Source organism: Phascolarctos cinereus, unplaced genomic scaffold, assembly GCF_003287225.1.
Source record: "Phascolarctos cinereus isolate Bilbo 61053 unplaced genomic scaffold, phaCin_HiC Scaffold_2;HRSCAF=192, whole genome shotgun sequence".
Taxonomy (NCBI): Eukaryota; Metazoa; Chordata; class Mammalia; order Diprotodontia; family Phascolarctidae; genus Phascolarctos; species Phascolarctos cinereus.
In genome coordinates, this window is record NW_027555625.1 from 382,231,500 (window position 1) to 382,245,764 (window position 14,265).

General features: G+C 41.7%; 1 protein-coding gene across 1 annotated transcript in view; it reads right to left on the reverse strand.

Moving 5' to 3' along the window:
• The window catches only part of CSF1R (colony stimulating factor 1 receptor), a 43,165-nt gene that overhangs the window by 6,174 nt on the left and 22,726 nt on the right, over positions 1 to 14,265 (reverse strand). The window contains exon 11 of the mRNA XM_020964276.2: positions 717 to 843. Coding sequence (XP_020819935.1) covers positions 717 to 843 — 127 coding nt within the window. The remainder of the gene's footprint in view (positions 1 to 716; positions 844 to 14,265) is intronic.

The following is a 14,265-nucleotide window of genomic DNA, read 5'->3' on the forward strand; positions in this document are numbered from 1 at the left end:
AGAGACGCACAAACAGGCTGGGGTTGGAGGCAATGAGTACAGGAGACATGTGGTTCTTCAAAGTAGCTCCTAGAGGTGGAAGGCCCTCAGACAGCATAGAGTCCTCTTCCCACAATTTTACAGAGGAGGAAACTGAGAACCAGAGAATGTAAGCGATTTGCCCAAGGCCGCACAAAGAGTTGATGTTGTACATGGGATATGACCCTAAGTCTACTGACTCCTTCCTAGGGCAGTGCTCTGTCCAAACAGTCTTAGATTGGGTGAGTCACTTTATTTTTTTTTTATACTTTCAGCATACATGCTATATGTCAAAGTGCAAAGCCTACTTTAAGGTGGACACAGTTATAGTATATCCCATAATCCTACTGTGTGACTCCATCAGACTATCCTTACTGTGTACTTCTTCTCTGGGCAGTCTGTTTGTAATAGTTGGAGCACACCTAAGGATATCAACAGGTGACAATAGTTGGGGATCGTGTGTGTGTGTGTGTGTGTGTGTGTGTGTGTGTGTGTGTGTGTATCTATTTTCCAGCGAGGGGAGGTGGGAGTCCCTAGGTCCCACTTCCCTCAGGAACCTACCTCTCCCCAAATCAATCTGTACCCAGGAGAACGTCCTGTGCTGAAGGTCAGGACAACTAGACTTTCTCCTTTACTAGCTCATGGGGCCAAACCACCCTCCTGACTCTATGCCCCAGATTGGCACCAGCCTGTCTCACCAAACTGCAGGTTATTTCGAGGGAACTCCCATTTCTCATTATAGGGCAGCTGTGTAGGATCAATGAAGATGTAGTTGTTCCCTTCGCAGGCCTCAATGATCTTCCAGTGCACTTGGTACTTGGGTTTCTGGGATGGCAAAAACAAAAAGAGGGAGAGAAGGTTTGGAGGCATGAAGATAATGTGGACATCAGTAAGCCAATAGATAAGTAGTGGAACATAGAGCTGAGCACTGGAGAGTGAGATGACAGCATCGTTAAACAGCTACAGTGACCATTCTTCTGCCATGGGAAATTATAGAAATAGGGGCTGGACCTGCGATTCACTGGTATAGAGAACTCCCAGATGAAGAAAGTCCCTCTACTGATGCAGTCCTCTGCAACTTATCATTTTAGAAATAAAAAGGAGGGGCAGCTAGGTGGCACAGTGGATAGAGCACCGGCCCTGAAGTCAGGAGGACCTGAGTTCAAATCCGGCCTCAGACCACGCACTTGACACTTACTAGCTGTGTGACCCTGGGCAAGTCACTTAACCCCAATTGCCTTAAAAAAAATAAAGAAATAACTTACTACTTACTACTACTACTACAACAACTACTGTTATGTGTCTGAGGCCGGATTTGAACTCAGGTCCTCCTGAATCCAGGGCCGGTGGATAGAGCACTGCACCACCTAGTTGCCCCCAAGGTTGAGTGATTTGTCAAAGGTCACACAGGTAGTCAGGGAAAGAGCAAGGATTTGAACCCTGGCCCTTTACCTGCAAACTCTTCACACTGCAATACCCACGTGTCATGAGGCAGCTAGGTGGCACAGCGGATAGAGTGTTGGACCTGGAGTCAGGAAATAACTTACTACTTACTACTACTACTATTATGTGGAACAGGAACCTGCCTCTAGGGAGTGTTCACTTGAAAGATACCACTCATCTCTAAGAACTTTTTTCCAGGCTGAAGGAAATCATAGGTTCATAGAGAGCTGGCAGGGACCAACTAGCCTGATCCTTTTATTTTAAAAATGAGGAACGGTGAAGTGACTTGTCTATGGTAAGACAGGTAGTGAATGACAGAGCCAGGATTCAAAGCAAGGTCGTCCGAGTCCAAATCCTGTGTTTTTCCATGAACATCATTTTTCCTCTTCCTAGATGGCAGGGGTCTCACTATCTTCTCTTCAAATGAACCTTTCTTCTTTTTGCTACCTTTATAGGAATGAAGGGCTCCTGGTTGTGCAGACTTAAGAGGAAAAGATTATAATTTTTAAAATATAATTATAGGCCACTGGCACTGAGGAGGAAGACTGGGGACATTCTGGGTGGGTTAGCTGTTTATCTGGCAGTGGTGGCACTCAGTGACCTCTCTGGAAGCTGGCCTCTGACAGCTTTTTCTCCCTACTTCTCCTTTCTCTGCCTTCCCCACAGCTGGTGCTGAGTCAGCCCCTGTGGTGGGGAGCTAGGATTGGTGTGTGTGTGTGTGTGCACGCAGGCACTCGCGTATGCACATATGCGCACACATGGGGGAAAGAGAAGAAAAAGGAGGAAGAAAACATCTTCAGGGAACTAGACAACCTCAGAGCTGAAAAGGCCTCCAAGGGCATCTAGTCCAACTTTCAACAACATTTCCAACAAGTGGACGCTCTGCTCTGCTTAAACGTCTCCAGTGAGCTCCATTGTTAGACAATTCTAATAGGACAATACATGTCTTCCTTCTATTTTCTGGGGCACCTAGGTAGAGCAGGGGGTAGTGTGTTGGACTTGAGTTAGGATGATCTGAGTTCAAATCGTATCTGAGAAACTTCCTCACTGCGTAGCTCTAGGCAATTTGCTTAATCCTTTTCAGCCTTAGTTTCCACATCTATAAAATGGGGATTAATAATAATGACTTCTGTCTCATAGATTGTTGTGAGAATCAAATGAGATGACAGGTGTAAAGTGCCATATAAATACTAGCTGCTGGTGCTACTACTGCTACTACTACTACAACTCCTCCTCTTCCTCCTTCTCCTCCTCCTCCTCCTCCTCTTCTTACTACTACTACTACTACAACAACTACTACTACTACTATTATGTGGAACAGGAACCTGCCTCTAGGGAGTGTTCACTTGAAAGATACCACTCATCTCTAAGAACTTTTTTCCAGGCTGAAGGAAATCATAGGTTCATAGAGAGCTGGCAGGGACCAACTAGCCTGATCCTTTTATTTTAAAAATGAGGAACGGTGAAGTGACTTGTCTATGGTAAGACAGGTAGTGAATGACAGAGCCAGGATTCAAAGCAAGGTCGTCCGAGTCCAAATCCTGTGTTTTTCCATGAACATCATTTTTCCTCTTCCTAGATGGCAGGGGTCTCACTATCTTCTCTTCAAATGGAACATTTATATGATCAACACTTGATCAAGAAAGATTAGGGTCCCAGGTTGTTTTCTCCCCCAGTTGGGGGCACTGGAGGGAAGCAAAACACACCCAGGGAAAAGCAATCTAGCTAGGCCAAGTGGAACCATAATGGAAAAGCAGCTAAGGCCACATTCTGAACTGACAGTGCAATGACTTAGCCTTTTCGTGGATCATGAACCCCACTTTATAAGTGAAGAAATTTAAGTGAGACTATAGCTGCTCTGCAAATGGGAGAAGCTGGACCTGGGAGGTGAGGTAGAAGCAGCATGACCATGGGGTAGAAACCATATGGAGTACTTCCAAATTTTTTTTTTTAAGATTGTAGATATAGAGGCAGAAGGAAATCTTCAAAATCATCTAGTTCAACCCTCTCATTTAAAAGAAAATGAGGCTCAGAGAGGTTGAGTGGTTTGGAGCCTTTCTTTTTTTTTTGGCTAGGCAATGGGGTTAAGTGACTTGCCCAAGGTCTCACAGCTAGTAAGTGTTATGTGTCTGAGGCCGGATTTGAACTCAGGTCCTCCTGAATCCAGGGCCGGTGGATAGAGCACTGCACCACCTAGTTGCCCCCAAGGTTGAGTGATTTGTCAAAGGTCACACAGGTAGTCAGGGAAAGAGCAAGGATTTGAACCCTGGCCCTTTACCTGCAAACTCTTCACACTGCAATACCCACGTGTCATGAGGCAGCTAGGTGGCACAGCGGATAGAGTGTTGGACCTGGAGTCAGGAAGACCTGAGTTCAAATCTGGCCTCAGATACTTCCTAGGTGTTTCATTCTAGACAAGTCACTTAACCTCTGCCTGCCTCAGTTTCCTCAGCAGTAAAATGATCTGGAGAAGGGAAATGGCAAACTACTCCAGTATCTTTGCCAAGAAAACCCCAAAAGAGTCAGACAGGACTGAAAATGACTAAAAAACAACCACCACCACATAGACTAGTTCTGTCCCCTCCCACTCCCCTCACCTGCCAGCCTGCTTTGCTCTTCCTTTCTGTAGCTCTGCCCCACTCACATCCAACTCACTCAAAAGTCATGACATCACCCTCATGATGTCCTTGGCACTCTTGGAGAGTGAAGGACGAGCAACAACAACAGTAACAGCTGCCTTGGTGTATTTGGGAAGTCAGGACTTTGTACGCTCTTTGGATAGGAGCATGGGGAATAGAGGGCCAATGGAAAATGTCGATTCTCACTAGAAGATTACTAAAGGTAATTAGATGGCCCCCGAGGTCCTCTCCCACTCTAGAATTCTGGGATCCTGTGAATTCATCTGTAATCCGACTTCCGTTCTCTACTTCTTAGAGCTGCTTTCTACCCAGGCGACCTCCTCACCCAAACCAGTAGAGCTTGGCTGAGGCATCTGGCCGTTCAGCTGTCTTCTCCCTCTCCTCTCCACCCTCCTTCTCTCCCTGCCTGCTGACTTCTGCTCTTCTCTCTTCCTTCTCTGCTTGTCCCCTGTCCACCCTGGTGGCTAAGAGTCTGATGACTCAGCCTCTTGGGTGGAACTGTCCTTGAAACGGACATGTGGGTGTACGCAGGACAGGGTTGTCTGTCTTTGAGGGTTCTTGACTCTCCAGACCAGAGTGCAACTTCTGGCAGAGGGATGAGCACTTCCTACCTGGTGATTTAGAAGGATGAGGAACCCTTCGACTAAGTCAATACCCCCAGGAAAGGGCCCGCTAAACTCAAGGCAAGGGGAGCATAAGGAGCTGGAGACATTCCAAATTGTCCACTATCCCATGAAGGAAGGAATCTTGTGCAGAAATGCTAGCTGAATCATAGGCTTTAGAGCTTTAAGGAGACTTGGAGATTATCTAAGTCAACTTCTTTTTATAGAGGAGGGAACCAAGGCTCAGAAAAAAAGAATTAAATTCCCATGTTCATATGGGTAGCCTATAGAGTTTGGCCTAATACCCTTTGACCCAGCAATACCACTACTATGTCTGTATACCAAAGAAACCAAAGAAAAAGGAAAAGGACCTATATGAACAAAATGTTTGTAGCAGCTCTTCTTTATGGTGGCAAAGAATTGGAAACTGAGGGATGACCATTGATGGGGAATGGCTGAGCAAGTTGGAATGGAATAAAATGAACGAATTGTGACGGAATACTATTGGGCTATAAGAAATGACAAGCAGGATGGTTGCAGAATAACCTGGGAAGACCTATATGAACTAACACAAAGTGAAGTGAGCAGAACCAGAACATTGTACACAGTAGCAGCAATGTTAGAATGATGATCAACTGTGAAAGATCTAGCTACTCTGATCAACACAACGATTCAAAACAATTCCAAAGGACTCATGAAGAAAAACGCTATCTACAATTATCCCTTCCACATCATGCCTTTCACCATGGCAATTTCCACATATTGTAGGTCGGCATAAAAAATCAAATGGGAAGTTTTGCAGAAGCCGTAGATGACATGGGAAGACCGGCAGATGACACAGAGCCTATGACCAAATATTTAATCCAAATCTTACAATAAAGTACTGTAATAAGTACAAAAAAAAATGAAGTGCACCCTATAAGAGAAAAAGAATATCAAGACTTCTCCTCTGGTACAAAAGGAGGGCCAAAAATTGTGTGGGGATTTTCCAGATCACGGGCGTGCTGTGCCACAACCCCTATGATATGGAAGGGCTAACTGCACCTTCAGACAGAGAACTGGTGAATTCTGAGTGCAGGCTGAAGCATGCTTTCTTCACTTTTCACTTTCATTCTTGCTTTTTCCTGTTGTTGTTGGGTTGGCTTATTTGTTTTTCTTTGCAATATGGCTAATATGGAATATGTTTTGCATGACTTTGAACATATAGTTGATATCCTATTGCTTGCCTTTTCAACAGCTGGGGGAGGGGCAGGAGAGAGGAAGAGAATTTGGAGCTCAATATTTTTTTTAAAAAATGAATGTTAAAAATAAATAAATTAATAAAAAAAGAAGTTTGTCTAACTAGCCACACAGCAAAAGCCAATTGGATGAGCAATCGGTTGCTTGAGGAGGCAGGAGATTCCTGCACGATCATTTCTTCAAGATGTTGTGGAGCAGATTCTTGTGGTCAGAGTCTGTGGTTCTGGGAAAGACCACGCTAGAAGAGCGGCCATCAAGGGCTTCACTGTCAGCTCAGGAAGAGGGTTCTGGTAGAAACCCCGAGAATCTGCCTTTGACCCTGTACTGTTTACTGTCTCTGTCAATGACCTGGATAAAGGCATAGATGGCACACTTATCAAAATTTCAGGTGGCGCAATGCTAAGTGGGCTAACTAATAACATTGGATGACAGAATCAAGATTCAAAAAGATATCCACAGGCTAGAACACCGAGCTAAATCCAATACAACGATATACGTATATATATGTGTGTGTATACACACACACACACACACACACACATATTTATATACACATACACACATGTATACATATTTATACACGCATATACATACTTATACATACATATACATATTTATACACACATACACACATATATACATATTTATACACACATGCACATATATACATATTTATATACACATACACGCACATATATACATATTTATATACACATATATACATATTTATATGCACATACATACACATATATACATATTTATACACGCACATATATACATATTTATACACACACATACATGCACACACACACACACATAGACACACATATATACAGGGTTATGCTTAAGGAGGCTGGAAGAGCCTAGGAACTACCTCAGCTGACACCCACTTGATCTCCTTGCCAAGTGAAAAGATACAACAGACAAAGACAACGTTGGTTTGGAATACAGACTTATCTGCAAAATCTTTGAGAACAAGACAGGAAGACTATGAGTAGTATTGTCCCATAAAGCAGAGACTAGAAATAGACAGCAAATGAAACAGTAATTAGGAAAACAAACAGAAGAAAAATGGAAAGGATCTGTGAAGATAACTATAACAAACACTTTTTAACCATCAATGATAGTGGAATCATATAAATTAGACTCTAACATTAGAGTCCAGGATGTGCTGCATGAGGTAGTAGAAATAGACTAAAGAAAACAAAGAATGGGAGAACCACCAGACAAGACCGCACACATACAAGGAGGATCCTTGCTGAAGGTTGTACAATTTTAATATTGTTGAAGGACTAGTATTCAAAATACATTAAAAAAGGAAGATAACAAATGAAAAAATGATGAGGAAGAGAAATCAATCAATCCATGAATTAGTAATTTTGAAGCACCTATTGAGCTTTTTGCTGGATGCTAGAAATACACAGACAAAAGGGAAATGGTTCCTTGTCCTCAAAGAGTTTACGTTCTACCAGGGGAGTCCATATATACATATATAGGTATACGCAAAACACATGTAAAGCAGATGCAAGGCAACCTTGTAGGGAAATGCATGAGTTGCTTCTGTATCAGGAAAAGCCTTGTGAAGAAGGTAGAATTTGAGCAGAGTCTTGAAGGAAACCAGAGATTCCAAAAGGAGGAAGAAGTGACAAGAAAGAGTGTTCTAAGCTTGGGGATCAGTCAACTTAAAGACACATTGATGGGAGAAGGAATGTGTTGTATGAGGAACAAAAAAGGCTGGGAGTAACGTGTTGAGAAGGCTAGAAAGGTAAGATAGTGCCCAGTTGTTTATGTTTAATCCTGGGGGTAATAGGGAGCCCACCGGAGTTTATTGGCATGTTCAGATTTGCACTTTAGGAAACCTATTTTGGTCACAGGATGGATTGGAGTGGAGACATCAGGCAGGGAGATCAATTTGAAGGCCATTGTAATATAGTCCAAGAGAAAGGTGATGAGGGAACCACACTAGTGTGGTGGTTGTGTAAGTAGGATGCACGTGAGAGATGTTGCAAAAGTAGAAATATTAATATTTGGCCACGGATTTGATGTGTGGGTTGAGTAAGAGTGAGGAGTCAAGTATGACACCAAGGTTGTGAACCTGGGTGACTGGGAGGACTGAGGCACTCGTGGTAATAATAGGGAAGTTCAAAAGAGGGGAGGGTTAATCTTTGACAACAAGACAGGAAGATTATGAGTATTATTGCCCCATAAAGCAGAGGCCAGTAATAGATAGCAAATTAAATTGTAATTAGGAAAACAAATGGAAAGGATCTGTGAAGATCTGTGAAGAGAAAGATGCTAGGTTCTATTTTGGACATTCTGAATTTGAGATGCCTCTGGGACAACCACTTTGAAATGTCCATTAAGCAACTGGTGATGTGGAACTGAAGTTCAAAAGAGGGACCAGGGCTGGATATATAGATCTGGGAATTATCTATAGAGAGGATAATTGAATCCATGGGAGTTAATGAGATCACCAGGAGAAAGAATATAGGGGAAAAAAAGAGGTCCCAGGATAGAGCCTTGGAGGACATGCATAGTTAAATGGCATGATATGTATAATGATGCTGCAAAGGAGCCTGAGAAGAAGTGGTCAGACGTTAACATGCAGTCAGGGAAAAAATAATAATAAAAAAAGAAGTAGTCAGACAGCTAGAAGGAGAACAAAGAGGAAACAATCACAACAACCAGGAGAGGAGAGGAGAGAGTATCCAGGAAGAAAGGGTCTTCAAGAGTGTCAAATACTGCAGAGTTCAAGATGGCAGTGTGGTATGTGCTGGTCTTGGAGTCACAAAGATCTGGGTTCAAATCTTGCCTCTGACCCTCACTAACTATGTGACCTCTTAATTTCTCTGGCTTTTAGTTTGTTCCCCTGGAAGACGAGAGGATTGAACTAGATGGTCCCTGAAGCTCTAAATCATAGGATCACAGATTTGAGTTGAAAAGGAAATCTGAGATCATCCAGTTCTGGGATTGGGAAACTGCAGCCTGAGAGCCAAATCCAGCCCGCCTGCTTTTGTACAGCTTGCTGATTGAGAATGTTTTTTAATATATAAAAACTTATAGCTCACAGCCACACACAAGCAGGCTGCAGACTGGATCTGACTCACTGCCTACCTCTGAAGTAGTCTAGCACCTTCATTGCACAGATGAGGAAACTGAGGCTCAGAGAGTTGAGGTCCCACAGGCTGGGAAGAGTAGAGTCAGGATTTGAACTAAATCCTATGACTCCAAGCTCAGCATGATTTCCCCTTTATCACACTGCCCCGTCATCCTATGTCACTAACTACCTATGTACCCTTTTGCTCCTTTCTACAAAGTCTCTGTGAGAACAATTCATACAAATATTGAAAGCATCCTTGATGAGAGTAGGAAGGCTTTCATGAATAACAAAGAGTAGGTGACATCTTTGCACTCACACAACTGACTTTAAGATATAGACTCCAAGAGTTCACTTTTCTTACTTATTGTCCGTTGACTAAAACAAAGCGTTTGAATCGATAGAGCTTTGTTACAAGATGTCACCCATGCATACGTAAAGATCATAAAATGTACTTTTGAGAGATACAACAGATATTCGAGATGGTGCAAGGCGCAAACCAGGGAGATATAGACTTGTCAAGTGTCTTTGCCACTTTCATAAAGGATGCCCAGTGTAGATTAAAAATGGAAGAAGGATTGCCTGTAGGTGGTGAAGTCATCCAGATGAGACTATGTTTGTTGTATCAAGCCCTAAAACTGTGTGATAAGATCCGTATTCATTCAGTATAGCATAACTATCTACACAGGAAAAATTAAGTGACCTAAGAATTGTCCAGGTCATAATATTAGTTTGGATAGACAGCCCATGGAGCTGGGCCATCAGTACATATGTCTGGGATAGACGTCACAGATAGACAAAGAACCCAGAAGGGAGTGGAAGAAAGAGAATGAGTTGGACTGCATTTGAAAAATTACACAGTGATTTTCAGTGACCTCAAGCTTTTTCAGAAAACAAAGATACATCTTTTTAAGACCAGTATTATTCTGGTAATACTACATACAGTAGGTACAAGTCATAGAATTCCACACTGACTATTATAATTGCAGGTCGTCCAAAAGGCAGTGATGTAATAAAACCCAGAATGTCGCCCAGGACAAACTGCATACAACCAGTGGTCCAAAAGATATTAAAGAGATTTATGACTGAAAGAGGCTGAAGGCAGGTCACATAGCAGAAGTGTGAGATAGCAGATAAGCAGTCTGGGTGTTGAATTGATGCTCATGAGACCTAGAGAAAGGTATTGTTTGGATTACCTGGGAGTGTTTACAGATAGACATGGACAGGAGTGGCCCAGGATGAGGCTTAACTATTTTCAATCTGCCATATTGGAAAGAGCACTTGAATCAATGAAATCACAAATTTACTTGAAGTATTTAAGTATGGATTCTTATATTTAGTAATTCTTATATTTTTGTTTTTATATTTAGCCTTTTGACAAAGGCTTTCTTATACATGGAATTAGGGTTATACTTATGTTTCTCTCAAGTTTGAATTTTTTGTTGTAGAGGAAGTTGAGCCCTCTGGCTGAAGGCTTTTCTAGAGTTTTCCCTTTCAGAGGATTCTCTTTAGTATGACTTATCTGAGGAATAATAAGACATGAATTATAGTGAAGATGTTTGTACAGTTACTTAATGACTTTCCCACACAAACCCCTGTTTCACATCTATTTTCTTGAGAAAAGGAACCTGAAGAAGTGTTTTATGGAATTCCCCCACCACCCATTGTGGGTCCAGAGCTCTAAGGCAGGCTAGCAGCTCAGAAACCCAGAGAATCCCTAGAGTTCCCAACTAATCTAATGCAGATCACTGGAGGAAAGAGTAAACAAATGAAAAGATAAAGAGCTTATTATGGTGACAGGTGCCCAAGATACAAACTTAAAAAAGGAGAATAACTTCAAAATTCCTCCAAAACTCCTACAGGTCAAACCTCAAAGAAAAATACAGTTTGCCTACAAGGTTAATTGGAATTCCTAGATGAAATGTTGTGTTTTAAAATGGCATTATAAATGAAATGAGAGCAATAGAGAAAAACACTGGAAAAGAAATGAAAGAGACTTGGAGGAAAGACTTAGAAGAATTAACTGCTTGGCATAAGAGGGGGAAAAACCCCTTACTCACGTAACAGACTCCCCCCAAATTATAATGGTCCATATAGAAGTTAATGACTCCATGAGACAGCAAGAAATATTAAAACAAAGTCACAAGATTAAAGAAATAAAAGAGAAAGCAAGGTATCTTGTATGCAAAAAATACTGCAAGTAGCCAGAAAGAGAGTTCAAGTACTGAGGAACCACAGAAGGATTGCATGGAATTTAGAAGCTACCATCATAAAGGAGTGGAAAGTATGCAATGCAATATTCCAAAAATCAAGGGATTAGACTTGCAACCAAGAATAATTTGTCCAGAAAAACAGAATATAATCCTCCAAAGGGGAGGGGAATGGACCACTAATAAAATAGGCTTCCAAGCATTCTTGCCAAAAAAACCAGAGCTGAACAGAAACTTTGAATATAAACCCAAGGGTAAAGAGAAACACAAAAAGCATAACTATCTGGAGATGAGATAGACCAGATTACGACCTTGTAAATTTTGAAATACTGGAAGGACCATCACAGAGGTTCAGCAACTAGGGTCTGTAGCAAAGTTTCCCAGAAGTAGCAACTGCTGAATTCAGCGGGGAACTGGTTCTGAGAAGTGGCCTGGTTGACCGAGCGTAGCAGCGAGCTGCCCTGAGACACTGTGTACTGCAAGGGAGAAAACAATCCACTGCTTATGCCACATGTAGAAGCGAAATTTGTGAGAACTCCATAAAGGGAGAAAACACTTCCAGGGCTAGGAGGTACCCCTCTTTATGCATGCCCTGTGCCTGTGTGTTTCAGTATCTTTGTATTTTCGTTTTGAGCCCACTTTACCCAAAGATCTTTGTGGAAGAAGAGTGTGTGTTGTGTGTGTGTGTGTGTGTGTGTGTGTGTGTGTGTGTGAGAGAGAGAGAGAGAGAGAGACACACACACACACACACACACACACAGAGACAGAGGCAGAGATAGTGACACAGAGAGAGAGAGACTTTACAGAGAGACAGAGAGACTCTGAGTTCACTCTTCCCAGAGAGTGAGTGAGTGTATGTGGAAGGGAAAGTGTTCCTCCCAGTTGAGGGTGGGGAGGATTTATAATTCTGGATCTTGGCTATGTCTTCTGAGTAAATATCCCTTTGTCAAAGCTACCCAAAAAAGAGCTGGATCCTTAGTGCAAAGAGAACTGGGGAGAATTTATGGAACCTGATGACATAACAAAGCAGCCTTGCACACTGTATTTTGTGACACTGTTGTTGTTCAGTCATGTCTGACTCTTCCTTTGGGGCTTCCTTAGCAAAGATACTAGAATGGTTTGCCATTTCCTTCTCCAGCTCATTTTATAGATAAGGACACGGAGGCAAACAGGAGTAAGTGACTTGCCCAGCGTCACACAGCTAGTTTTGGAGGCCAAATTTGAACTCAAGATGAGTCTTCCTGACTGAGGCCTGGCACTGTATCCACTGAGCCACCCAACTGCTCTTTCTGAAGTTAGGAGTTTCTGGATATCTTCTTGAGCATGTTTCTTAACCTCGCTGCACTTCAGTCTTATCAATTATAGACCGAGGATGTTGGACTAGATGACCTCTGAGACTCCTTCTAGGGAGCAATATCTATAATTCTATGACCCTTTGACTCAGAGTTTCCACTGGGGAAATAAGCCCCATGGAGGCTTTGGACACAAAGAAAAGACCCATATGTACAAAAAGGGCTGTGGTAGTATTACTTGGGATAGTAAACAGGCACCTGGGGAGGAGGAAGTAGCTGAATAAACATGCTTTATGGCGTTCTACTGGATCACAAAAGTGGTGACTGTGACGAAGTCAGAGAAGCAAGGGGAGACTCGCATGGCATGACGAAGAGTAAAGAAAGCAGAACCAAGAGAACTACGTACACCATGACCACAAACAATGAAGATGAAACGGTCAATTACAATATTAAATGTTAGTATATACTTGCTCTCAATGTTAAAAAGAAAAAAAATCAAGAGGTGCGCTGATAAATGTTTAACAACCATCTTTCTCTAAAAATATATATTCTGGACATATTTAATCAATTAAGTTGAATCTGCATTATTTATATTTTCTCAAACACTAAAGTCTGGAGAGTAAAACAACAGCAATAATAAATCAAGCCCTGATGTGTATCATTTGTTGATTTCTTAGGTGTAAATGTTCACACTAAAATTTAACAATCAGCTCTGATGATCCAGTTTGATCTGGCTCCAGTACACTCTTTTTTTCTGTCAGTAATCAACAATCTAATTGTTTTCTCAAGGAATACACTTTTTTAGGCAGTTTGTGTGGGAGTCTGTTGTGTCAACTGTATTAAAAAGAGCTTTTTTAAAAGAATGCACTGATTGGAAATTGAGGGGATGCCCATCAACTGGGGAATGGCTGAACAAATTGTGGTATATGAATGTAATGGAGTACTATTGTGTTATAAGACATGATGAGCAGGCAGATTTCAGAAAAACCTGGAAAGGCTTACACGATCTTATGCAAAGTGAGCAGAGCCAGGAGAACATCGTACACAATAACAACAACATTATGCGATGATCAGCTATGAACAATTTCACTCTTCTCAGCAACACAATGATCCAAGACAACCCCAAAGGACTCATGATGGAAAATACTATTTACATCCAGAGAAAGAACTGATGGAGTCTAAATGTAGACCAAAGATATTATTTGCACTTTATTTTTTTGTGGTTCTTTTCTTTTGGCCTGTCTATTCTTTCACAACATGACTAATATGGAAATCTGTTTTACATGGTCACACATACGTAACCTATGTCAAATTGCTTACCATCTTAGAGAGAGGATGGTAAGGGAAGGAGAGAGAAAATTTGGAACTCAAAATTTTCTTTCAATGAATGTTAAACCATGTCTTCACATGTAATCAGAAAAAAATAAAATGCTATTAAAAAAAGAATACACTGATTTCTTGTTCTACAGGACAATGATTTTATATGACAATTATGCTGCAGACTCATAGACTGTTAGAGCTAGAAGGGACTCTAGAGACCATTTAGTTCAACCTGCTTGTTTTACAGATGAGGAAACTGAGGCCTAGAAAGGCAAACTGACTGGGAAGACAGGAAAGGATAGTGGTAACAGTATTAGGTGGAGGTTTGAATCCTGACTTTAGCAGTTGTTGGCTATGTGAACATAACCACTTCTCTAAGTCTCAGTTCCCTTATCTGTAAAATGG